Source organism: Thamnophis elegans, chromosome 11, assembly GCF_009769535.1.
Source record: "Thamnophis elegans isolate rThaEle1 chromosome 11, rThaEle1.pri, whole genome shotgun sequence".
Taxonomy (NCBI): Eukaryota; Metazoa; Chordata; class Lepidosauria; order Squamata; family Colubridae; genus Thamnophis; species Thamnophis elegans.
Genome location: NC_045551.1, coordinates 29,764,760 through 29,791,176, shown reverse-complemented (window position 1 = coordinate 29,791,176; position 26,417 = coordinate 29,764,760). Strand labels below are relative to the sequence as shown.

Here is a 26,417-nt window from a genome sequence, read left to right as displayed (position 1 = left end):
TGCCTGTTCCCTTGCAAAAACTATAAACATCACATCTGCAGCCATAGCTGCCTTGAATATGGAACAGGCAGAGATCAGACATGCTGTCTTAGACAACCGTGCTGCCATTGATTTTCTGTTACTGGTACATCATCTAGGCTGTGAATCTGTCAAAAAACATGTGTTGTTTTAACCTGTCAGACACCTCTCAATTGGTTAAGCATCAAATCAGTTCCTTAAAGGAGTTGGCTTCCCAGATTCGAGAAGACGTCCTGCCAGCCTGGTGGGATGGTCTGTGGTCCTGGCTACCGGATGGCTCCTGGTTAAGAAGCATTTTTTCCTCCATTATATGTATTATAGTAGTGCTTGTGTCACTTTGCTGCTGCATTCAATGCCTACCCTCCCTTTTTCAGCTATTCAAAGGCCTTTTTTTCCTCAGCTAGGAAGAACGTGCTTATCCACGAAACTAAGTCCCTTCTGGATGCTGAGAACGACCATGAGTTGGACAACAATTTGTTTGTAAAGGTGTTTGCTATAACCAGTGATGATGAAGAATCTGCATTTTGATATGTTTGCTTTCCTCCTTCTCATTTTAAAACAAAAATGAGATGTTGAGATCCATTCTGTGTATAGGGCGGCTAAGGCTGTCTGGAAAACACAGGCCCAGAGATGGATGCTAACAAAAACATTCTTGCTGGCAATACGTAAGTCTTCCTATTAATTAGCGCGCCTTTCTGTACCAGCATCTATCTAGCAGTTAGCATTTCAAAGGCAGGAATGTGAGCTGCTCACTTTCCTCCACTCCCCCCGCCCTATTCCTTATCTCTCTTCTCCTGCCCAGGGACGAAGCAGCCCCCCTTTTCACTCACTCTTTTGCCCAGAGACGAAGCTTTTTGCCACGCAGCATTATTATTATTGGATTATTTAGTCATGTGCCTGTTGATGTAATTTGTATACACCTTTCCTTTGTTTGGGACTAATAAAAAAGCCTCCCGGGCATTGCTCGGGGCCAAAGCTTATCACAAGAAGGATTTGTCCGGTGTTTTTCTTCTCATTCGGCTACAAGCATGAGCGGGCCCATCAGAAGCGTGAAAAAGCAGCACTTAACCACAAACTAAGAAATAGCTATGAAGCTGGCTATATTAATTTTAAAATACTGGGTAAAAAAGGACCATTGTGACAGACACTGGGAGAAGAAAGAGAACAAGAAGAGTACAGTACTGAATACATTTCTGAAAGAAAATATGGATTTGCAACCATCCTTACCAAGCTAGAGATCAGGAAAAGGAACTTCCTGGCATATAAGCCAACACCCAGTGGAGCAGATGGCCTTTTGAAGTGATGAAGTCTTCTTCATTAGAGATCTTCAAGCAGAGTCATTTGTCAAAGATGCTGTAGACAGTGATGGCTAACCTTTTCATCCTTGCATGCAGAAATTGTGTGTGCATGTGCCCACAACCACAATGCTATGGGCCCCGCCCTCTGTGCATGCATGTGCGAACCCCCCTGAACATGCACATGCAAAAAAAAAAACTTGCGTGGCCTATTCAGCCTCCTGCACCATGCTTGGGGGGGGCATTTTCACCCTCCCCAGACTTCCGGAGGCTTTCCTTAAGCATCCAGGAGAGTGAAAACAGTCTGCCCCGGGCTCCCGGGCCCTCCAGAGGCCAGAAACAGGCCCATTTCCAGACTTCCAGAACTTCTGGAAGTCCTGTTTTTTGCCCTCCCCAGGCTCCAGAGGCTTTTCTTGAGCCTCTAGGAGGGCGAAAATATCCTCCCCCGGGCTCCAGAGACTTCCAGAGGCCGGAAACAGGCCCCTTTCTGGACTTCCAGAAGTCCCGTTTTTTGCCCTCCCCAGGCTCCAGAGGCTTTCCTCAAGCTTCCAGGAGGGCAAAAACAGTTTTCCCTGGGCTCCTGAGGCCCTCCCTGAAACCTCCTGGCATCAAAAATGGAGCATGGAGGGTGTCTCCCCCATGCTTCCCATATCCCCCAAGCAAGCATGCATGATCCCTGCGCTTGCGCACGCAACCCCCACCCTTTGCACATGCACATGCATCTCCCAGCAGAGACCCAAAAATCAGCTGGCTGGTGGGAGGCACGCATGCATGCACAATGGAGCTGGGTGACAGCTCATGTGCCCTCAGAGAGGGCTCCTCGTGCCACCTATGGCATATGTGCCAAAGGTTCGCCATCACAGCTGTAGATGTGGCATCAAGAATAAGGTGACCAGATGTCCCAATTTTTGCGGGATGGTCACGCTTTCACACAATTTGTCCCGTGTCCCGGAGTGTTCTTAAAAAGTCCCGATTTTTGGACTGGACCCAGAAGCAACCCTACCCCGCCCCCAGCCCTGTATACCTGTCCCAGCCGGCTGGTATTTTGTCCCTTCTGTCTCCCCGTTGCTCAGAAAAGCAACTCTGGGAAGGTCCTTTGCTAGCAGGCAGGTTCTAGGATGCCTGCCGCCACCAAAGGACCTTCCCGCAGTTGCTTTTCTGAGCAACGGGGAGACAGAAGGACGCAATCTCATTTCATTCTCCCTCTGCCTCATTCACTCGTTCGGGCAGCAGAGAACGAAAGAAAATTGCATAGCCGAGGACAAAGGAGCCTGAAGCCTCCTTCATTCAAACGTTCAGGCAGCGGGGATGGGGGGGCTTTCTCGCACGCCTTCTTTCTCTGAAGCTGTGCCGGATTTAGCAAACCGGGCAGTGCGTTGCCCTGGGGATTGTGCAGCAGCCGAAGATTGCCTGGTTAAAAAGGAGGAAGAGGAGGCTCCACTAGTCCGGAGCCCATCCGCAGGGACAGGGATCCACACACACACACACACACACACACACAGGGGGGGAGGAGAGACAGAGAGAGATACAGAGAGAAACAGAGAATGACAGAGAGAGAGACAGTGGGAGGGAGGGAGATAGAGGCAAAGAGCCACACAGAGAGAGAGAGACAAACAGATACAATAGCAATAGCAATAGCAGTAGACTATATACCGCTTCATAGGCCTTTCAGGCCTCTCTAAGCGGTTTACAGAGAGTCAGCATATTGCCCCCAACAATCTGGGTCATCATTTTACCCACCTCGGAAGGATGGAAGGCTGAGTCAACCCTGAGCCGGTGAGATTTGAACCGCTGACCTGCTGATCTAGCAGTAGCCTGCAGTGCTGCATTTAACCACTGCGCCACCTGGCTTCCTTGATACAGAGAGAGGGGGGGAGGGAGAGGGAGGGAGTGTTTATGCACAGATGGGGGATTTAAAACTTCAGAGTGAATCCAGGAAGAGGGAAGAGAGGAGGACTGTCTTTTTGCTCCGATTTCTGAGCCCCCAGCTGTTAGTGATGGAGGAGGAGGAGGACAAGGAAGGGGTTGCATTTTTGTCAGGCTGAAAGAAAGCTCATTCTGTGGCATTTTTAAGAAAGTCCCCGTTCTTTTTTTAAGCACGAAAGGAAAAATCTGCAAAAAGCCCAGGGAATGTTCCTTGCAAACATCATGGTCGCAGAGAATGCAAATGAAGGTGCTTATCTCCCCGCCCGGCTGTCCTTGTATTCAAATCGGAATCACACTGATTCCCATTCAGAGGGCGGAAGGGGGACGCTGTCCTTTTTTTTGTTTTGTTTTACCTACATCTCACAACCATGCAAAGGTGGGTTTTGTGCTACAAGGATCTTTCTTTCTTTCCCTGTCTGCTGTTCCGATTGCAGTTGCTTCAGATTAAAGCACCGTTTCTCATTCCTTGCAAAGGCAGGGCTGCCTCTCCTTGTAGCACCCTCGGTTGCCAAAATGTTCCCCTGATTTGGTTTATAAGTTCGCAGCAATGCGATCCAACAAATAGGAAGTTTTAATAAGATTTTCTGACTTTATTTGGTCTCTGCTGCCCCCCCACCCCCAACCCCTCCCAAGGAGATAGTGGAAGGAGAGGAAGGAAGTAGGGAGGGGGGAAGGAAAAGAAGAAGGTGGGGAGAAGATGGAAGGAGAAAAGATGGAAGGAAGAAGAAAGAATAGAAGGAGGAAGGAGAAGGAGGAAGATGGAAGAAGGAAAGGAAGAAAAAGAAGAAGGGAGGGAGAAAAGAGGGAAGGAGGTAGGAAGAAAAGGGGAAGAGAGGGAAAGAGAGGGAAAGAGCAGAAAGACAAAGAGGATGAAGTTGATAGGCAAGAGGAAGGAGGAAGGAAGGAAGAAAGAAAAAGGGAGGGAGAGAGGAAGGAGAAGGAGGAAGATGGAACTAGAAAGGAAAGAAGGGAGGGAGGAAAGGGGAAGACAAGGAAAGAGCAGAAAGACAGAGAAGGTGAAGGTAGATAGGCAGAAGGAAGGAAGAAGTGAGGTGTCTCGAGGAGGGGGAAAACATTTAGTGACCAAAGTTACAATGGCATTGAAAAAAGTGACTGATGACCATTTTTCACACTTAGCTACCGTTGCGACCATTTTTCACACTTAGCAACCGTTTGCAGCATCCTCATGGTCACGTGATCAAATTTTGTTTGGCAACAGATTCGTATTTATGATGGTTCAGTGTCCTAGGGTGACCTTTTGACAAAAAAAATTTTTTTAATCAAGCCCCCCCCCCCCCCCGGTCAATGGTGTCCCTCTTTACCAATCTGAAAATCTGGTCACCTTAATCAAGGAGGAGGTTTGGACTAGATATCTTCCAACTCTTTCATGAAAGGAACACAGTGAGAGGAGGTGAAGACTTTAAAATCAGGGGTGCCCAACTTGGGAACTTTAAGACTTGTGAACTCAAGTTCCAAATTTCCCCGGCCAGCATGGGATTTGAAGTCCTTAAATTTTAAAGTTGCCAAGGTTGGACACCACTGCTTTAGATCAAATAAGAGATAGCTGAGCTTGAGCTCTCACTCTGCTTCCCTGTTCTTTACCGAATTGAAGAACCCAAAGCACATTTGTGGAAAACAAAATGGCAATCATTTAATATAATGATATAATGAGCCATTTATAATCAAGAAGATAAAGAAATACACTTCTCTACAAGTTTGTTTCTTATAGAAAGAGAGACTTCAGCAGTAAATCATATGTAAAGGGGAAACAAAACTAAAAACTGTAGAAATGCAATCGGGAAATGTTAAAAAAAACACCATGATTTAATGGAAATTCAGGGTTTGGCATGAAAAACAAAATTGTTTGAACGCTGTACCCTTCATAGTTAAAGCGCCCAAGAAGTTGCCCTTCCCACGTAAGACCTTCCATAGATTATTTAAGATGAATTTTGTAATATCAGCTGCCTGGCATGCAATTTAAATTCTATAAAAAATATAAAAAAATAAATGAAGATGCTGTGATAAATTCCCTGCTCTGATTCTGCAATACACTGTAGCAAGAGACAGATCTCTTTAAAACTATATTGTTGCATTAAGAAAACCATGTCATTCACCTAGATTTTAGAGAAAGAAAATATAAAAGTCTTTAGACAATTTGGGTAGGAGGTGGCCTGAGAGATGGATTGATTTTTCTGGATGATTTCACTGATTGATATAAATGGTTACATTTATTGAAATCATGGCAATATACAGTAAGATGGAATTTAAAATGGATTATGCAGATAGAACAATCTAACCAGATATTTTGTGCTGCCTGAATCCTTTTGCTCTTTCCTCAACTCTTCCTCCTCTTAGAAAGGGGAAAAAGATTTTATTACTATAATCTTATAATAAAGTAGTACTAGCACTCATAACTTTAGATTCCAGGCCTGGATTACCTTGAAGGGCGGACATCAATCTTACAAATCTGAATGTGCTCACTGTCTTTTAATAGGCAAGAGGAGTAAGTGCCAAGCCCAAGATATTTAAAATTTGCATTACTGCCAGTGGTGGATTCAACCGTTGTAACAACCGGTTCACTGAGCATGCACTTTGCTTCACTTGCGCACATTCCAAAGGTGTTTTCCACACATGCGCAGTGCATTTTAAAAACATCTGAAAAACTTACCTTCTACTGCAAGCCCGGTGAGTAAAACAGCTGAGGCATGGGAATTGCTCTGTTGCGCCTATCAGCTGGGCTTCAAACAAAGGAAATAGGTAAATATAGCACGGGGGGGGGGATCTGATCATTGGAGTGAACCAGTTCACTCTCAGCTGATCATTGGAGCTACCAGTTCGCTTGAACCGGTCCGAACCAGCTGAATCCCACCCCTGATTACTGCTTTGGATTCAGATTTATGTTATCTGATCATTATCTTGGTTATAGCTCTTCCTGTTCCTCAAGATTTGTCCCACAGTCCTTTACAGAAAGAGTTTGAGAAATGACTCAGTATTTATTTACGTGGCTGAGTTGGGATAGTTCAACTAGTAAATCAAGTTGCTTGAGTGATTGTAGAATTTGTTAGAGAGTTAAGAGGCCCACTGGTCTTGCTAGTTCATCATGAACATCACTGAAAAGTTGTGTTAACTACTGTTTTAACCCAATAGAAAAAGATTCCCCCCAAATAAGTGAATTGTTTGGTGTGGTGGGGGAGGTGAAGTGTCAGTCTCATATTTTATGATAAGAACCTGGATAAAAACTCTAGAAGAGATGAACAGCCCATGAATTAAACAAACAAACAAACAAATCTCTCAAACACAAAGGAGTGGGCAGGTGATGCCAATACTTGCTAAGATATTAAAAAGCATGGATAAGTTTTAAGAACAATGCATCTGTTAAAGATTGCTTACCTGGTGAATTTAACTCTATGTAATGTCTAAGCCAGCAGTGTCAAACTCATGTTGTCACATTATCATGTGACGTATTGTGACTTTTCCCCCCCTTTGCTAAAATGTGTTTGTGTGTGTTTGTGTGTGTGCGTGATGCATCTGGGCTGCGGACTGCGAGTTTAATACCCTGGTCTAAACAGTGCTTCTTTCATGATTTCAGTGAATTCAGAGAATACAATTTTACAGAATTATGAAATCACTTTGACTCAGCAAACGTAAGAGCATAAATAAACTTCTTGACTTCTTGTCACATACCTTCTCTGCAACTAGGTTGTTTATCTGCTTGTTTTTCCCAGATGCTGATACTAAATGGTTGTCTATTTTAGGAGATTTTTCAGGACCTCTTTTGTATTTTAAGCAAGTAGCAAAAATAGGTTATTTGGATCCAGTTTCAGGCATTGTATTTGAAAAGAACGTGAATAAACAGAAGTGTGTCCCAAGAAAAGTAATCAATTTTGAGGGGCCTGAGTGAAAAGCCTATGTGGAATGATTACAGGCATGGTATGCTTTACTTAGAGAAAACAGACTATGGAGACACATGATCCCTTTCTTCAAGTATCTGCAGCAGTATCTTGTACCAGATGGGGCAGCATCTTTCAAAATTTTTCCAGAAAGAACATGAAAAATTGTTTTAAACTACAAGAAAGTAGAGATCAATTGACACTAGGAGGAAAAAAATCCTAACAATAAGAGAAACAGATTGCTGTAGAATAAAGTCCTTCTCTCAGTATGTTTAAAGAGCGTCTGGAATTATGACACAGCTTTAGAGACAGTAAAGTATAAATGCACTACAACCATAGTCAAAAAGATTGAAGCCTTTTCTTTTTCTATGTTTTTTATTCTATATTCCTCCTTGTTTTCCTTAATTTTTTTTGTCTGATATTTGTATTGTTTTATTTAATTAAAATTTCTTCAATAAAAATTATATTTTAAAAAACAGAGAGACTGAAGAGCCATTTGTCAGAAAGACTGTAGTGGTAGATTCCTGGCAGGGCTGAGGGTTGTGCCCCATGATCTCCCCCAACCTTTTAATTTTATGATTTTATGAAATAGATGAGGAATAATCTTGTTGGGTATTGAATTAGTCTAATTTCATATATCATATTAACCTCTTTGCTCTAGGTTTACCCACTAGGGAAACTGTAGTTGGATTTTTAGGTCTAAATACCTGTATTATTGTAATGCTTGAATTGGTAAAGTCTTGTCTCTTGTGCTAAGAATCCACAATCTGTTGCAGATGAATTTGTGAATTTTACAAATTGTTCAAGCCAGTCATAAGGTTCTTTATAATAATTAGATAAATATCAATAAGTGAAACAATACTTATTTGCCATTCCCCTGAAATCAAAATTAGTATTCATGTAGACATGATTTAATAAGGAATACTTATGCCGGATATCTATGTAACTATCTGGTTAAGCTATACAAATCTTTAATAGTTTCAAGAAGAAATAGAGATGCAGTAGTTATTCTGCTTCTCCTTTTATTCTTTTTTTCTTTTTTAGGCTAAAGAAAGTTGAATTGAAGTTATTTTCATTTCAAATTTTGATCATAATTATATGTTAACAATAGACCTTTGCAGAGCACAAGTTCTTTTTCTTTGTTAGTTGAAGTGCTATGAAAATAGGAACTCTGAAAAGAGGAAATGTGTATTCTTGATGAAGCAATTATAGATATCACAATTCCCTGAAATCTTTTTTACTGTCACATTCTGTATCTTTTGTTTTCTTTTTGTGCAGTGAGACCTTCCCTGATAGAGAATTTTAAAGAGCAAACAATGTTGTAATTGTTAGTTTAATGTGGGTTGTAGCCATTTGTTGGTTTAATTGAATGGGTCACTAAAAAGATTGAAACTTTTGTGACCTCCACATTTTGTCATTCGAGCATTCTTCTCTTGCTTATGAACTAAATATAAGAGAATGACAAGTTACATCAACTTTCAGTATGGTCCTCCTACTCCAGAAGAAGAGGGTTACCATTTGATAGTTAAGAAGTCCATTGTTCCAGTGCAGGCCTGGAAGATATCAATAAATTGTTTTTTGATGTACTATGAATAATTACAATGGCCTATGAAAGGATCCAGGCAAATTTTAGACCATTGTCATGACATTTTTAATAGTTGCATGCACCTAAGAAAAAACATTTATACTGTACATACATATTCATATACTATACATATACATATGTATCTTCCTCAGTCTTGGGTCATTTATATCCATATATCCATAATGTATGCATATAATTAATGTATGCATATAATTGTGATCAAAATTAGAAATTAAAATAGACCAGTTTATGTATACACCTAAGAAAATATATATATACTGTTCATACACGTACATACATATACATATACCACCCAATGGGTGGTGTGTGTCTTCCTCAGTCTTGGGTCGTTTATATGTACATCTCCATAGTCGACAAAAAAGAAACAAAATAATTCAACCCTAACTTTAATCAACTTCCCTTTTTTCTAAACAGGAACTTACTGATGTAAGATTGATTCTGAGAACAAGAATCTGTATTCTCTACAACTGTGTTCTTACAATTTCGCTCAAACAACATTTTCCTTGAGGCCTGATAAGATAATAAGATAAGTAAAACTCGAATCCAGAAGATAATTAGATGACAACAGATAAGTAGATATTTCAGGTAAGTCTACACTAAAACCTATTGCTGAACTGTAAGCGTAATGGTTAGACTGTCTTCATGGTCTAAAGCAGAGGAGGCTTTCTACCGGTTTGGACCCGTTTGCTGAACTGGTAGTGGTTTGCTGGCCAGGGTCGCCAGAACCGGCAGCAACCCAGGCCTGCCACGCCTCTGAACGTTTCCTGGTTGGCACGGCATGTTCTTTTTTCATTTTTTAATGTTCTATTTATGGGCAACTGCACACGCACAAGGAGCAAAATTGCACAGGCACCGAACCGGCAGTAATCCTGGCAGCAACCCATCCCTGGCTAAATCTTTACCTACTACACTTTCTTGCCCTTTCTTTAGCATGGTAATTGAGAGCTATCATACCTCCACCAGTTATAATTCTCATTCCCTAAAGTTATCTGGGATTTCTACACCTCCCAAATCTCTCTCATTATAACGTACACATACTTCTATCTTTCTGTGAGTCTTAATGGCCCTGATATTCTTTTCTCCATCAGTTGAAACACCATTCTCCCTTAAACAGACAGACTCCCCTATCTTTCCTCTTTAATTCAAAGGCTATCATATTATAAATGTTACCCTCTCTATGACTGCATATACTGTATGTGACTGGATCTATACTTTATTATGCATATACTTTATTCAAAAGAAACCATAACAGTAAATTATGTGTATCATTTGACTGTTGCCTTGGTATACTTATTTTCAAATATTAGATGGTAACTAGAACATTTTTCCATTTCTTATTAGACATATTATAATTATCTGTTGCTAGATTCATCAGAATTAAGAAATGGAATAACACTAAATAGTTCCTGAATTTTCTGCAGTTGAGTTATTTAAGAATATGTTTATATTGTATATATGTTGCAAAATATTTTTGGTACTTTAAGGGGGTTTAAAGTATGTATTTTATTAAGATATCCTTTGCTGTCACTGTTCATGTAAAATCCCATGTATTTTTGCTTGGAAGTAAACTCTTTGAGGAGAGCCTAATACTGGGAAAGACTGAGGACAGAAGGAAAAAGGGACAGCGGAGAATGAGGTTGCTGGATGGAGTCACCGAAGTTGTAGGTGTGACCTTAAATGGACTCCAGAGGATGGTAGAGGACAGGAATGTCTGGAGGAATGTTGTCCATGAGGTCGCGATGGATTGGACATGACTTCGCAACTAACAATCACAAAACTCTTTGAACAAACTTTGGTTTAATTTTGCAATCCTATACTCATATACGTGAATAGCTCATAGTGAATGTAGAGACTTATTCAGCCCTTAAGACTGATTCAAATGTATACTGGACACATACCTATCTTACCTATTTGTAAGACACGTACCTATTTGAAGAATTATGCAGCTAAGGATACCCTCTTTTTTTTTATGGAAATAGGTGGTAGGGATATAAAAAAAGTTCCAAACAGAATTTCTGTAACTTGGGGTTTCAGTCTCAGACAGCAAATCATTTATCTGACTATCCTGCACAGATCTGGGAATTGTACTTTTAGAAATATAGAAGGTAACTAAATGACAACTTTCTGAAGGATCCCCTTTATTTAGCTGCTAATAAATCTCATTTAACTGATATGGAGAAAGCATATTTTAAAACTAGATGATCCAGAAAGTATAAAAAAAACAACTGAAAGTAAAAAAAAAATTAAATAGGACAATAGACTTTTAACCAAACTGGAAGCTTTATAAGTAAACACAAAATATTGCAGGTCAGCTTCTATTTCTGAATTCAGTTTCTTGCTAGCCTTTTCCAATTCCTTCTTTCTCCCCATTTTTTTTAAAAGACATGTAAGATTTAAAGTCCAGAAATCAAAAGAAGTATTTCTTCAAGTCAGCTATTATCAAAGCTTTATTTTGTTCTTTTTTTGGGGGGGGGGAATCATTTGGAAGAAGTTACATCACATTTTGTCACATTATAAAACAGTGGGGTCATATAATTTTTGAGCCACTGGTATAATTAAAACTATTATCTAATGCCTTAAAAAGTGTTATGACCTGTTGTCCAACATAGAGAACTCCATTTGGACTGATTAAAATATTGCATGTTTTATGGAATATTTAACAAAGTAATTAAACAATGTATAGATTTTGAAACTTTTTACAAATAAACAGCTAATTTCTTCCATTCTGGAATTCTTTCCTGCACATACAGAAAATAAATGGTAACCATTCTGGGATTTAGTAACATGAGCTGGCTCATTGTGTTCTGCTCCACATTACATATCACTTTGCCAAAGGAGAAAGGTAAATATGTTATTTCAAGAGGATTTTTCAAGTTATTTTACTTTGCAATTTTATTCTAAAAAAGAGGGGATGGAATTGCTAACCATTTTTTTTTCAAAAATATTACTTATTGTTTTATCATGAAAAGTAAAATATAAAAAAATGAACAAAACAAAAGCAAACATTCAATACTAGCAGCGACAAAAAAGTAAAAATAGTGTACAAAAATAGAGGAAAATTTGATCAAATAAATTTAACATTTCACATGTAGGATCCACCTACATGTGGCTGGGTGAAAATGCTGTAGATTTTCATTTATACACAAACATACACACACACACACACGCACACACACATATATACATTTGTGAATGCATGTATATGTATATGTATGTATATGTGTATATACTGTATTATGTGTGTGTGTGTATATATATACTATATACATATATATATAACACACATACATACACATACACACACAGACTAAAATAGGTTTCTGTCTGTTCTACTAATATATATAATTATATATATATATATATCATATATACTACTACATACATACATACATACACATGCATACATACATACACACACACACGTGTGTGTGTGTGTGTGTGTAGAACAGACAGAAACCTTATTTTAGTCATTGACCCCCAAAAAACCCCAAAGTTAACCCCTAACATCAAAAGCATTTTGAGTGAAGCTTACACATAATGTAGCAAACTTTTGCTATTTTTAGAGGAATCGAGTTGTCCTGATTGCCTGACAAATACAACAAAAATTACCTGAATACCATAGAAATTTTAAAAAGGGTAGTTAACTGTTGGCAACATCCGTGCAGAAATGTCAACATAGAAAAACACGAGCTGTAGTTTCTATGGCGCTCACGGTAGAGGGCTAGTGTCAAGTTTCATATAACGTTTCCTATATTTCCCTTCCAAAACAGCTATGGGAAGAATATTAAATCACACACAGATGAGGCTCTACTGAATTTGGGGATTGTGATATGATGTAAATGTGAAACTGGTTTAGGCACTAGAATTTGGTTATTATATTGAGAAAAAGCAGTGATTTCTGTTTGGCCTTCCATATCCAAAATCTTTTGCCTTAATATTAATCTCGCTTGATTCGGCCGTAATGTTAAGATGGCATCCCTGAAAATGTTTTATTTGTCCCTGTTTCTTTTACATAGCTATTCCCCAAGGAGGTTTGAAGTTGTCTGCCACGAATATTTTATTGGCCAAGTGTGATTGGACACACGAAGAATTGTCTCTAGTACATAAACTCTCAGGGAACATACAAAGTAATATAATCATAAAATACCTATAGGATAAGGTAGCAGAAAAGTTGAGAAGGATAATATGGTAGTAATACAGACATACTACCTGAGTAAATATCCTTTGACATAAGATAGTACTGTGATCCAGGCGAGAGTTCCAACTTCTTCTACTGCCTGTTCACTCACAGCCGTGTTTTGTGGGCACGCACTTGATGAGCGCTACATGCGCATGCACAGTAGTGAAAAAAATGCTTCTGCGCATGCACAGAAGCAAAAAACAAGATGGCAGCACTGATAGAACCAGTTCGGGGACGTGTCCAGCCAAGTTACTACCTACCAGGCCGAACCGGTAGTAACCCACCTCTGCTGTGATCATTAGGGGTTCAGCAGAGTGATGGCATGAGAGGAAGAAACTGTTTTTTTATTCAGTTGTTATGACATACAATTCTCCTGAGGGGAGAAATTGAAACAATTTATGTCCAGGATGTGAGAGTCTATAGATATTTTCTTAGCCCACTTTCTGACCTGTGCAGTATACAAGTTCTCAATGGAAGGCAGGCTTTTGCAATATTTTTTTTTTTTGCAGTCCTAATTATCTGTTGAAGTCTGTAGCTGTCGTCTTTGGTTGCTGTACTAAACCAGACAGTTATCAAAGTAAAATGGCAGACTCAATAATTCCTCTGTAGAACTGTATCAACAATTCCTGGGGCATCAGTAGGTAAAGCTTTTAGCCAGTGGGCAAAGATATTTATTCAGAGATTGGATTCAACTTTACCAACTCTTGCTTCCTGTGAAACCACTGTGGTTTAAGATTTTTCCTAAACATTTGGTTTGAATTTTTTCTAAGTTTATAATTCTGTATATAGCCTTAATTGGGCTCTGAATAACAGTTGTGTTTGGGCTTTAACAGCAAAACTTAGTTGCAGATAAACAGAGCTCCTCTAGGGGAAAAAAGTTTGAATAGTTGTTGCAAATCTCTGTGCATTGCAGGATACCTAATCCAGATGGGTATATCTACTTCCTGAAACTATACCTAGACATTTAAAGATCTTAAGTGCTCAAGGGAGTGCCCACCACTGTTCCCTCTAAGGTGCGCGCCTGCGCGGCCGCTCACATGGCTGCAATACCGCGCGCAGTAGTTTCTAATTGCCACGCAGAGGCACGTGGGGCAGGTATCTGGACACGAACTACAGAGCGATCGCAATCAAAACCTCCTCCAGCTAAATCTTTTCTATTGCAGTACTTTGCCGCCCGACTTCAGGATTCTCTAATCAGTGTAGGTTGAAAAGAAAAAAGGGAAAGGGAAGCTTAAAGATTTAAAACACTGGAGCAAATGCTTCAGAGGCAACAGTTTTCACAGGGAATTAGAACAGTCAGAGAGCCCTGCCTGGAGTTTTGCTCGCCGCTCCCCCCCAACTTCAGACCTGCTGTGAGATCAGCTAACTTGCTATTGCCTGTGCTGGCTCTCCCCGGTTACATTTAGCAAAAATGTAGCTCTTTTGAGCTCTTTTTCTCCCTCCTCGCTTCTCGGGCTCCACCAATGGGGGAGCAAAGCCCAGCGCCAGGCTTTGGGCTAACACAGGGTCTGCAAAGTTGGCTGTTTTAAGACTGGTGGACTTCAACTCTCAAAATTCTGGAAGTTGAAGTCCACCAGTCTTAAAAAGAGCCAACTTTGCAGATCCCTTGGCTAACATGATTGATGCCCTCGGAGTTGGAAAGAGGCGAGAGAGCCAGGTCACATGAGTCATGACATGACATCAGCTTTGTGACCATATTGCTGAGTAATAAAAATTCCAGTCCCCGTTGTAACGAAGGAGTACCTATATTTGATAACTCATTGGGATTTTCAAAGTCATTGAGAATATTTTGCTTTTAATCTAATTAAACTTCCTATCTGTCAGTTTAAAATAGTGACTTCCATAGAGCAAACTAAAATCACTACTTTATAAACAAAAGGAAGGTGTTTTTTTCTCTTATTTGGTTATGGTAGAGCCATTTTAACAATCTTTTTATATTTGCAAGTAGTATGCAGCTTAGAAATTAGTTTTGCAGTAGTAGTAGGTTACTGAAACCCTCTGTACAGAGAGGAGGAAATTCCCACAAATTTTTAAACAATCAGCAAGCATTGTTGAACATGCAGGCAATAAATCCTTGAGTTTACAAAACGATGGAAGAAAACTCTTAGATGTGAATGAGACTTTAATTATGGTGATTTTAATAATTTTACTCATTTAAAATAGCAAATTGCATATAATACATTCACAGAAGCATACAGTGTATAGACAACTTTTGCAATTGAATGTTAACTCATTAAAATGAAGTATATCAAGTGAAATTCATTAAATGAAGTATATCAAACATTTACTATTTTAATATTAGTGGTATTAAGTGCCATTTATATATTCATTTCAAAGCTCTTTTTTATTTAATCCAAAATGAATTTGAAAAGATAATTGTAATAATTGATAAACCCTAGCCCTAAGGTACATCATCAGTCAGTGCTGATGTCAAAACGTAAAGCTGGAGTAAATGTTGTTACGAAGAAAAGTGCAGCTGGAAGTTTAAACTAGAATGGTTGGGACTCAGGCATGAAAATGTGCTGCTCAAACACTATACTTTTCCGCCCCACTGAAAAAAAATTAGAGGGAACATTGGTGCCCACCTAAATTGCATCCCCTCTTTGAGAACTATATTTGCATGCATTTGCTATCTTTTGCAATATCCTTAATTCCAGGATTTCTTCATATAAACTAGGCTCCATACACTGTTGTTTACTGTTTAAATATAGATAACTCATTTCTTGGCTTATTGACATCATGTAATTTCTGCTATGACTTAGTCATTGCACAGAAGATGGATAAAGTCTTGACAAAAGTTGCCTAGGAATTTATTCCAATTTCATTTTAAATTGTATATTATCAAATTCCATTTTAAATTGCTTTTATCAAATTTTAGTAATAAATTGTTTCTGGAACTTTGCAATTTGATATGGCCTAAGGGCTAATCAATAAAGACTCAATGCCAATGCCTAGGAAAAGAATGTGTTTTATATCCAACAACAGCCAGAAAATTAAATTGATTTTCCTGTATTAATTATCCCCATTCTTTCTTAAAAAACAAATCAAAATTCAAATATCCTATTACCCCGAGTCACATGATCAGATAGCATAAAATATTTGTAAGAAATCATAATCTTGCATAGTTTTGGAATTTCAGCTTCAATCATTCAAGAGAGACAAAAAGTGACAGTTTTTTAATGGAGTTCATTGAAACGATTGAAGCTTATTGATCCTTATATAATATACACATTGCCTTGAATATTTAACTTCTCAATTTTACCTATTTCTAGGTATGAATGGAACATCTGTTGAGAACTTTGACTGTATTCTTCGCTCATATACATTTAAGAATCCTACCATGAATTGTACTTGGAATGCGGGCAAAAATGCTCCTCCAGACCCCAGTATTTTATGTACTTAGCATATAACAAGTAATGCATTTCATTTAATAAACTAAAAAAAATCTTTTTTGAAAATATATTGTGTTTGATTAGCTTTTAAATAAAATTCTTTTGGTATAAACAGGGCTACAGATAACGAGTGTCCACATTACATAAGTAACTCATCCGAAAGACACATTGGTTGCTACTTCCCTGAAGTGATAGCAAATCAATATTCCGTGTATATTACAGTAAATGGATCAAGCAGAGTATCTCCAATTCAGTCAATGTTGATACTTTTCGACTTCATGACAAAGGTGAGAAAAAGGGAGAATCTGTTTGCAACTAAATAATAATAGCATTTATATCAGATATCTTGAAATATGAAGATGGTCAAGTATGATATGCCCCAAATTATTGGTACCGGTAGCTGTGTTATAAGGGACTTTCCTTTTGTACAGGTCTAACATTTCATTAAAAAATAGTCTTGCATCTTTTTATGAAGAAAGCATATGTGGTAATTCATCTTCTCACTGCAATAAGTGAGAAGAACAAGGGTTTCATTTTTAAATATTAATTTTCATTGATCTAGAGGAGGGGGTGTCAAACTAGTGGCCATTGGGCCCACCCCAGCTCCGTGAAAGGAAAAAAAACATTGCGATATGTCACATGATGGTAACGTGATGCCGCAAGTATGACACCCATGATCTAGAGGCTGAAAGAAAAAAAGAAAAAAGAAAACCAAATATATCTACCAAATTTGAGCTAAAGAAATTGTGCTCAATTTGTTTATCTCTTCTCTTCTTAAAGTATTTCATTGCTTATATTTGTCTGTATGTATATGATTTCCTCGGTGTTCAACTGTTACTTATAACGTTGGTTATTTTCTTCCAGAACAGTTTCGACCTCCGAAAATATTACTGTGGATTATAGCTTACCCTTATTTATAGAGTCCAGTGGGAACCTCCTCCAAACTCTCGTAAACATGGAAGTGTATGCTTTGTGTTCCAAATAAAGGTAAGAACCAACAAGTCAAAAATTTGCTTGCCAGCCTAATGTCAATTTTTAGACTTGAAAATGACATCTATAGGAAAATAAATATTTCAAATTTTGAAAAGATTGCCAGATTGTCATTGATTTAAAGAATAAAGCTAAAGGTTCCCCTCGCAAATATGTGCTAGTCGTTCCTGACTCTAGGGGGCAGTGCTCACCTCTTTTTAAAGCTGAAGAGCCAGTGCTGTCCGAAGACATCTCCATGGCCATGTGTCCAGCATGACTAAATACCGAAAGCTCACAGACCGCTGCTACCTTCCCACCAAAAGGATCCCTATTTTTCTACTTGCTTTTTACATGTTTCGAATTGATAGGGTGGCAGAATCTGGGACAAGTAACGGGAGCTCACTCCGTTATGCGGCGCTAGGGATTCAAACTGCTGAACTGCTGACTTTCTGATCAACAAGCTCAGCATTTTAGCCACTGAGCCACCACGTCCCTATATTTAAAGAATATAGACATGCTATTTCATAGTTTCATACATACCTGTAGAGGAATAAGATCCCAGAAATACTTGTATGTGGGGACTCTTATTGTCCCAAATACCCTAGATCAGTGGTTCTCAATCTGTTGTCCACAGATATCTGGGGGTCCACTATGTCATCACAGGGAATCCAGGAAGGCTTGAAGAAATATTATGATTTAAATCTTGAGTTAAGTCTTGGGGGGCCATGGCCATGGTCCTTGGCCACAAAAGGTATTTAAAGGGGGTCCATGGTGAGGAAAAGGTTGAGAACCACTGCCCTAGGCAATAGGTGGGCTTTTCTACCTACCAGGCACTCTGAGCTATAAAATAGACTAAAGCTATTGCCAAAGTAAGTTAGGAATATTAATCACTCTCTTGTACTAATTAGTACAAAGAAGCTTGCACTAGAAGTGCATTGATTGCCAACTAGGCTATGCACAGCAACTGGAAGCAATACTTATCAATGTATGATTCTGATGGAAATGTTTTGTGTGTTGAAGAGTTTTCTATGGATGCATAGAAACTGTCAGTGTGTATCTCTTTCATCTGGCCTGATTCATTTCAGCTCTAATTTCAATATTGTAATCCATCTATTTAGCTTTCATTTTCATATTGTATTACCTTCTTTGAGTATTTGCTAACAGAGAAAGATGGCGCTATGGTATAAATCAAATATGGTTGCCTACATGTATAGGTTAACTCGATGCAAGTGATGACTTAGGAAGACAAAAATGCTCATCAGAATAGGATTATGGGCCAGTTTGCATAATTAATATGATAAGCAATTATATGAGTTCTAATATTTAGGAGGAAAAAATGAAGGTCAGTTTTATAGTTAGCAAAGAAGAAGAGTAGTGGCATGAAATCGTTAGGGCAAAGAGCATGGAAGAGCTGGCTATTGCTTCTCTAATACAGATAGTCCTCAACTTATGACCACAATTAAGCCCAAAATTTCTGTTGCTATGAGACAGTTGTTAAGTGAATTTTGCCTCATTTTACAACCTTTCTGGCCACAGTTAAGTAAATCATGCAGTTGTTTAAGTTGAAACACAGTTGTTAAGTGAAATTGGTTTCCCCATTAACCTTGCTTGTCAGAAGGTTGCAAAAGGTGATTACATGACTCTGGAAACACTAAAACCACCATAAATATGAGTCGGTTGCCAAGTGCTTGCATTTTGATCATGTGACTATGGGGATACCGCAATGGTCATGTTAAAAATAGTCATGTCACTTTTTCAGTGGTGTTGCAACTTTGATTGATCACTAAGGGAACTATTGTAAGTCAAAGATTACCTGTACAATATTTGTAAGAAATGAGGACATAATTCATTCAACAGCAAAACCAGAAGGGCTGCAAGAAGAGATGATCTAATTCATTCAGAAATTAAATGTAGGAATGTCTCCAAAGAAATGTTGCCTCTAACATAACATAAATAAAAGTGTGTAAAGGGAAAATAATAAATAGTCTTCCTTGCCCAAACACATTATTCCTCACTACATTGTTCAACTATTATATAATTGTTATAAACAACTGACTGTGGAAATGTATTCTTGTTTAGACAAGGACAAAATTATCAATACTAGTAACTACTTTATTTTCCCCCCTTTATTTTCAAGGATGAACGCAAGAATACAATCATCAATGTAAGTGTTGTCATCTAATAAATTGCCATTTGTTTCATCACCTCATTCTGTCTAGATTTGCTATTACTATTCAGATTTGGTCCAAATGGAAATACTGTTGAAATTTTCCTAGAACTCTAATATGAAGAGGATACAGGAACAGAATTGAGAGTTGGGCAGAATTTCATTTTTCAACAGAATTTTTTTTTTGTAAATAAAAATAGGCAAATAACACTAATATCACACAAGAAATTTTATTGGAAACTGCTGCTAAGGAAGGGAGAAGTGGACATACACATCTTAAAATTAGGTGGTCAGTATGATATAATAGTTCAGTTATTTCTTCATGCACAAAATCAGATATTATGCTCTTCATATAGAAGGACTAAGTGTAATCCAAGAAAATCATATACAGAAATGGTGACAAACTCAAATTTCATTGAGGGCCACATCAGAGTTGTGTTTGACCTCGGGGGGCAGGGGTGGAGGGACCAGAGTGGCTGTGGCTAGCTCGACATTACTCCAGTCGGGGTTGACTGTGGTGGCTTGAGTGCTCTGCCAGCAAAAACAGGCTCCCAAACTCCAGTTTTGACTGCCACGGCCTCCTACAACCCTCTGCCAGTGAAAATGGAGCTTGCAAGGCCCACTCAAGAGCTCCGTTGTCACTGGCAGAGGATTGCAGAGTCGTGGCAGCCAAAAATGGTGCTCAGAGCCATTTCACTGGCCAAAGCACTACGAGCCTGCCCTTCACTGTTTTCAGGGTGGCCCTGTAGGCCAGATCTAAGTACCCCAGGGGTTGGGTCTGCCCCCTGGCCTTGAGTTTGATACCCCTGATATACAGTATAAAAAGGTAACCATAAAGCCCCTTAGGTGTCAGATTTCTAAATTTTGGAAATAATCCAGAGTCTTCTACCATCAGTTTAAATAAAATAAAAATTGTTCTCCACAGGCCCAGCAGTGAAATGTCATTCCTCGTTTGTATGGCATTTCTTGGAACAAAGGAATGTGTGCTGTTAAATTAGCAAAATTTGCAGCTTAAACCTGGAAGATAGAAGATATTCTAAATCTACACATTAATTATTGGTTTATTGGGTTTTTTTAAGAGATGAATACTGAGTTTACTTTTTGTCCAACCATTGGAAGCAAAACAGAAAACCCTTGCATTTGGTCCCAGTGGGAATTGTGATAATTTTAACAAATACTCCAGAATGCACTAATCTTAGATCATAGGATTTATCAAGTTCAAAATGACTCTGATAAGTCAAAGTAATAATGCTATTCCCTAAACTTTCTTGCATAAGTGCAAAAATAGGGCAGTTATTTTTTTACTGTAATATCAGGTTTTTAACCTCATATTCTAAAATCCAATAGCCGAAGTAAAGAACAGTTGTTTCTTTGCATAATTCACTTTTAAAAAAGATTTCATAGTCACAAGGAATGGAAGCAAGGTTTGAAATTTAAAAAATAGTTTTTACAATATTTCTTTTCATTAATAAACAATAACTATAATGTGATTGTCCCAAAGGTGTTTTTTTAAGAGGCAACTGGACTTTCTGGTTTTTCTTTGAAGACATTTCACTTCTCACAAAGGTAGAATACCATTGAGATTAGCATCAATTCTTATAGAGCAAATCTGTAGAGTAATTAAAAATAACTGAAAAGAAATGAAGAGCTGAAGAAATTCTTGATGAGAAGCGATATGTCTTCAAAAAACAAACAAAAGTCCAGTTGCCTCTTCAAAAGCACCTTTGGGATAACCATGACCTGGATGTCTGAGAATCTCCATAGACATTTAGCGATATAATGTGATTGATTCAAGATCAATTGTATTTTTATACTGATCATTGTTATTTCATCAAGCAAAAATTTAAGTACCAGTAGATAAATAGTTTGCTTTTAGGTAACAGGAAAAACATATGATTTCCCAAAGCCTTCAAAATATATCTTGAGAATTCGCGCATTTGGAGACATTACATGTCCAATTTCAAAAAAAAATGAATGGAGAATGGAGTGAACCTATTGAGTTTGGTAATTTATTTTTTCTTTAATTATTTTTTCCTTTAATTATTTTTCCTTGTTGATGCTAACATTCTAATAATCAGCTGATGGTTAAAAGCTTCCTAATATCAAAACTATCATTGAAAAATAAAATAATATTTAGATATTTAGATAATTCCCCAAGATACTTTGGTAGGAAGGTTTAATAACATTATGGGACTTAACTCAAAATCTTTAGAGTCTCAGAGTGTGAGTTCTGCTTTAATACAAAAAATCTTAGAGATAATAAGTTTAAATTCCCAAACATAACCCCCTCATTTCTGCTACTATATTGAAGACTTGTAATAAATAAGTTATTACAGATAAAATAGGTTTATGTGAATAAAATTCCAATTTAAAGTTAAAAAAAAAAGAACATGATAACAACTATTCCACTACCATGGGTCACTTGGCAGCAATCATCATTATTTTTCACTAAGATATTAAAATTCACAAGATGTTAATAGATATGAAAATTAATACTTGATTTGAGAGACTCAAAAAAAACCCTATATGATAATTAAAATGTATAATAGCTTATTAAATTTAGACAGATCATTATACCTTATCTGGGTCATAAAATGTGATTGTTGGAGAAGAGAAGTGCACAGCTGGAAGGCAGACTAAAACACACCATCAGTTTGTAGTCCTTATGTTACAACAAGAGAACCAAGTCAAGTCCCTCATAAATTCTGTTGACCATTATCTAGTGCCAATTTAGCACTGAACATTAGTTAACAATGACTAGTGCTTTGAACCTAACAAGCCCTCCTGGCTATTGCTCCTGATATTGATATTTGAATAGAACTGCAACAAATAAATCCATACTGGTATAAACCATTGGGAGGGACTAATTTGAAATTAATTCATAACAGATATTTCATAGATGCTCATTCATAGTAAAAATGGCACATCTGTCAAATGTTGGAGCAAGAATAGGTGAATGGTATCTAGAGAATTGGTTGTGGCAAGATAATTGTAAACCAATATATTTGTAAGAGCCAGCGCTATCACAAAACCAAAGATTGTCATAAATGTACAATCAGCATGGTTAAATTTATTTCTTGAATATACCACTGTAATATGTTGGAACTATTATTACACTCCTATTATCAGCATGTATAGAGACCAAACTGGTAAGCTGGTTAAGGCACCAGGCTAGAAACCAAAAGATCTTGTCAAGAAAACTGCAGGGATGTGTTCAGGTTGTTGCCTGGAGTTGAGATTGACTCAAAGACAAATTACAGTACATATAGATACATTGTATAGTTAAACTAGTGATTGGCATATTCTGATAAAGATTTAGAAGTGTTATCATTTGAAACATGGTGGTAATAAAATCTGGACCCCTAACTCCTAACTTGAAAGATTTTAAATTAGTTTAAAAATGAAATGATATATGTCCATAGACATAAATATAATGACCAATGTAACATGGGGCTTGAATAGCTTTACAAATTACAAGAATATACATACATACAGACCAAAAATGACAAAAAAGTATGAAAAACATGATATTCCATTTGTTTCTGGCATCTTTTGTTTGCAATGTAATGTTCTTTTGTTCACTGATATGATAACCACTTGGAATGATGCTAAAGAGATATTTGCTGTATCCTATCATAGTATACAATAATAAGCATAATTTTATTTTTAAATACAAATTATCACCATGAAATCAAATTACTCCATGAGTATTCCTAATTTTAAAAATATTTTTAACATTATTTGATGGTAGCAGAACAATAAAAAAAATTGTTGTGTCATTTTCTTACCTCCAAAATGACATCCACATTGATAGTCACCAGCTATCCAGGGGTGAGGAACTATGGCCCCTTTATGATTTGTGGACTTCCAACTCCCAAAATTCTTGAGTTAGTCATTGTATTTTCATTAATGCACACACAAAACTTGATTTTGATCACCTGGTCACATCTGCCATTCTGAAGCCAGTGATTAGATATGAGGAAACTCTAAATTCAACATTCTCCTTTTGGATTATAAATTTTTCTCTCAAATTTTAATGACGCTTTGAATTTAAGACAAGGTGATTCGACTGCTAAAAATGGAGGGAGAAAATCATTTTAGATTATATTACTTGCTAAAGCCAGTTTCAAAGCAAAGTTTAAAGCATTCTCTTCTCCAAAATCTGCTGCCATCCCCCAAGTTCACAGCAGATTTGACAGGCTACATTTATTTTCTCCACTGCAGGATTATTTTAATGAGAAATTTCCTATAAAATACTGGATACAGGTTGGCTGAAAACATGAAAATGAACACACTTGTAATTCTGCTTAGGGTTCACTTGGCTTTCTTAGATAATTTTGCTCTACTACAAAGAAGTAGTGGCCAATATGTACATTATTTCCTAAATAGAAATGTACAAATCAAAATTTGTTCAATTTGTTTTTTTCTCTGTTACCGATAGTACTATATTTATATACAGCTATATTGAAAAAAATATTTCATTAAATATCAATATTAAAATAATGGTACATATAGGGTCAATGGTACTTTTTTGCTTTTTCTATTTTTTCCCACCAGAAAAAGGAGCTCTGAAGGCTGCTTCTTCATTGATCAATATAATCATGTGGATCTGAATTTCTCTTTAAATAAATCAATATAAGACTACTAAAGCCTGCTATTTTTTCAGGTACTGATCCTGATACATTCCCTACACTGCCTTTTGTCTTTGCTGCACTTGGAACCATAATAATAATTGTGCTTTTGACTTTGATTTGTAAAAGGTAAATTTTAATTATTTTTCATTGTTATGCAGACACAGAAAAGATTTTTCACTTTAACACCTTTTTGTCCTAGCAGTTGATAAATCTAGTCCTTAAAATTCAAGTGCAAATCAGCACTTTTTCAGCATAACAGTCAGCTAGACAAGAGGCAGATATTGAGGAAGGTGTAAAGAATAGATGTTTTTACCTATGCAAACTTTACTGTTTGTATCTTTCCGTAATAAAGAAAACTTTTTTATGTAATATAATGATAAAATAGGTTGAATACAAGCATTGTTACACAATTATTAGGTAAATTTACTTAACAAAACAGAACAAAACCAATAAGTACCTTTAAAAAATGGCAATGTACATTTTTCTGATTGCTGTGGATATAACTCAAACAAAAAACTAACTTCAGCTTTAGGCCTGTTTATGTAACAGATACTGTCTCTTTGTCTTTTTATTTATTTTTATTTCATTGATTTCTCTCTACTTTTTCTTCTTATCTTGTTTCTTTTTTTCTCAGAATGACTTTGGCTTCCAATTGCCCACTGTAAGAATTCTTCTTGGCTGTTGACCTCAGATACCTTTTTAAAATTAATACTGCCTTTTTATTCTTTCTTTTCCTTTGGTGCAATTGGGCTAACGAAGGTTCAAAAGAATGCTTTTTGTACTTTTTGGGACAGAATCTGTTCTGCTCTCAGACTCTGTAGGATTGTTAGCATTAAGCACACAGAATTACTAGTCCTTATTTTAAAAGTATATTGTGTCAATGCTGTTGCACATTTTCAGACACCTATAACAAGTTATTTCAAAAGAAGAATCTGGGATAATGCTCCAAATCTTTCTTTGTCCAGGAACCACATATGGGAAAAACTTACTGATCCAGTTCCTCAACCAAAAGATATAATGTGGCAACATGAGAAGAATTGTGGAGGTGGGTTTGAAATATGCTAAATAATCTATAAGTATGTTATGTATACATGAATAACTCTTTCATACCTACTTTATAATTGTAATGCTGCTTATATAATTTGTGTCAATATAAATTAAGAATAGGAATGTACTTTTAACTATGAACTTTTAGCATCCAAAATGACTCAGGACAAAATCTAAGGACCAAAATCTAAGAAAGACCTTTTCCATTATGAACCTAGCTTAACAGAAAGTTATTTTGAAGATATGCTAGTTCCAGAAATTCAGTAAATCTAGTACACAGGCGAGTTTTCTTGTAGAGCCGAAAACCATGGAATTGTTCTCCCTAAGAGGAGTTTTGTCCTCAATCTCTCAGGTTTTTGGCAAATGGCAAAAACTTCAACGGGGGAATACATCTGTTCTACCTATTTCCACTCCCCACAACATCTGTACTATGAGATCAGTTGTGCTAGCAGTGACTAGCCGAATTGTTTCATGGGTGACTAGAACCTCCACTGTGCCAGTCCAAAGCTTCACCATCACTTAAACCATCCTGGTTCTCTGTTGAAAGACTAATTTATATGCAGTGAAAAATAAGGGTTTTGTTATGTGCATTTGTAATGAGCTGTGATGTGGAAATGAAATTTAAATAATTGTGACCTTTAGGAATTAATGCAAGGATCTTTTCTTTTCTTAGAAGTGGATGACCCCAGTACCAATAGCAGGTGAATCAATAACAGTGATTGAAGAAATGGCTGCCATCTCCCCAAAAGTATGAGGCATTGTCTGCTACAAAAAACCCTACTCCAATAAAATAGTAAAAGAAAATCTGTGTGTATGTGTATGGCTTATCCGTTTCTTTCAAAACAGGAATGCATTTGTATAAATTTAGACAGTGGGATTTAAGAATAACAATCTGCTACTAGAGGCTGTCAAGCAAGAACTAAAGCAATTAATTTTTCCAAGGTGTCACATGAGAAACTGGGACTGTTGTGGAGGATGGAACTATGTGAAGGTACATAATATGCAGACACATACATACATTGAATTAAAAGTCAAAATAAAAGACAAGGGCAGCCAAAGGGCCATAAAATGCCCAGGTCTGGCTAGATTCATCTGTGCAAAAGGAATCAACTTGCCTTAAAAAAATCTCTGTGGATGCTTGAATGTGGGATAATTTGCACAAGCAAATTCTGTTAGTACTTTAGACAGATCAATCATTAAGGGAAAGTACCATATATACTCACAGATAAGTCCATTCATGGATAAGCTCTCATTCTTTCAATTTGTCTTTTTCATATTTCAATAAATATAATT

General features: G+C 37.3%; 1 protein-coding gene across 1 annotated transcript; it reads left to right on the top strand.

Annotated features, from left to right (window-relative positions):
* Positions 1-9,180: 9,180 nt before the first annotated feature.
* LOC116514507 (granulocyte-macrophage colony-stimulating factor receptor subunit alpha-like) lies at positions 9,181-26,305 on the top strand. Its single transcript, XM_032226073.1, is given in 15 exon segments — positions 9,181-9,320; positions 11,486-11,577; positions 16,188-16,295; positions 16,298-16,328; positions 16,423-16,562; positions 16,565-16,594; positions 17,172-17,186; positions 17,189-17,218; positions 17,221-17,294; positions 19,414-19,440; positions 21,320-21,406; positions 21,408-21,447; positions 24,110-24,203; positions 25,043-25,119; positions 25,796-26,305. Coding segments are annotated over 14 exon segments (921 nt in total). The 5' UTR covers positions 9,181-9,320; positions 11,486-11,492; the 3' UTR covers positions 25,879-26,305.
* Positions 26,306-26,417: the final 112 nt, after the last annotated feature.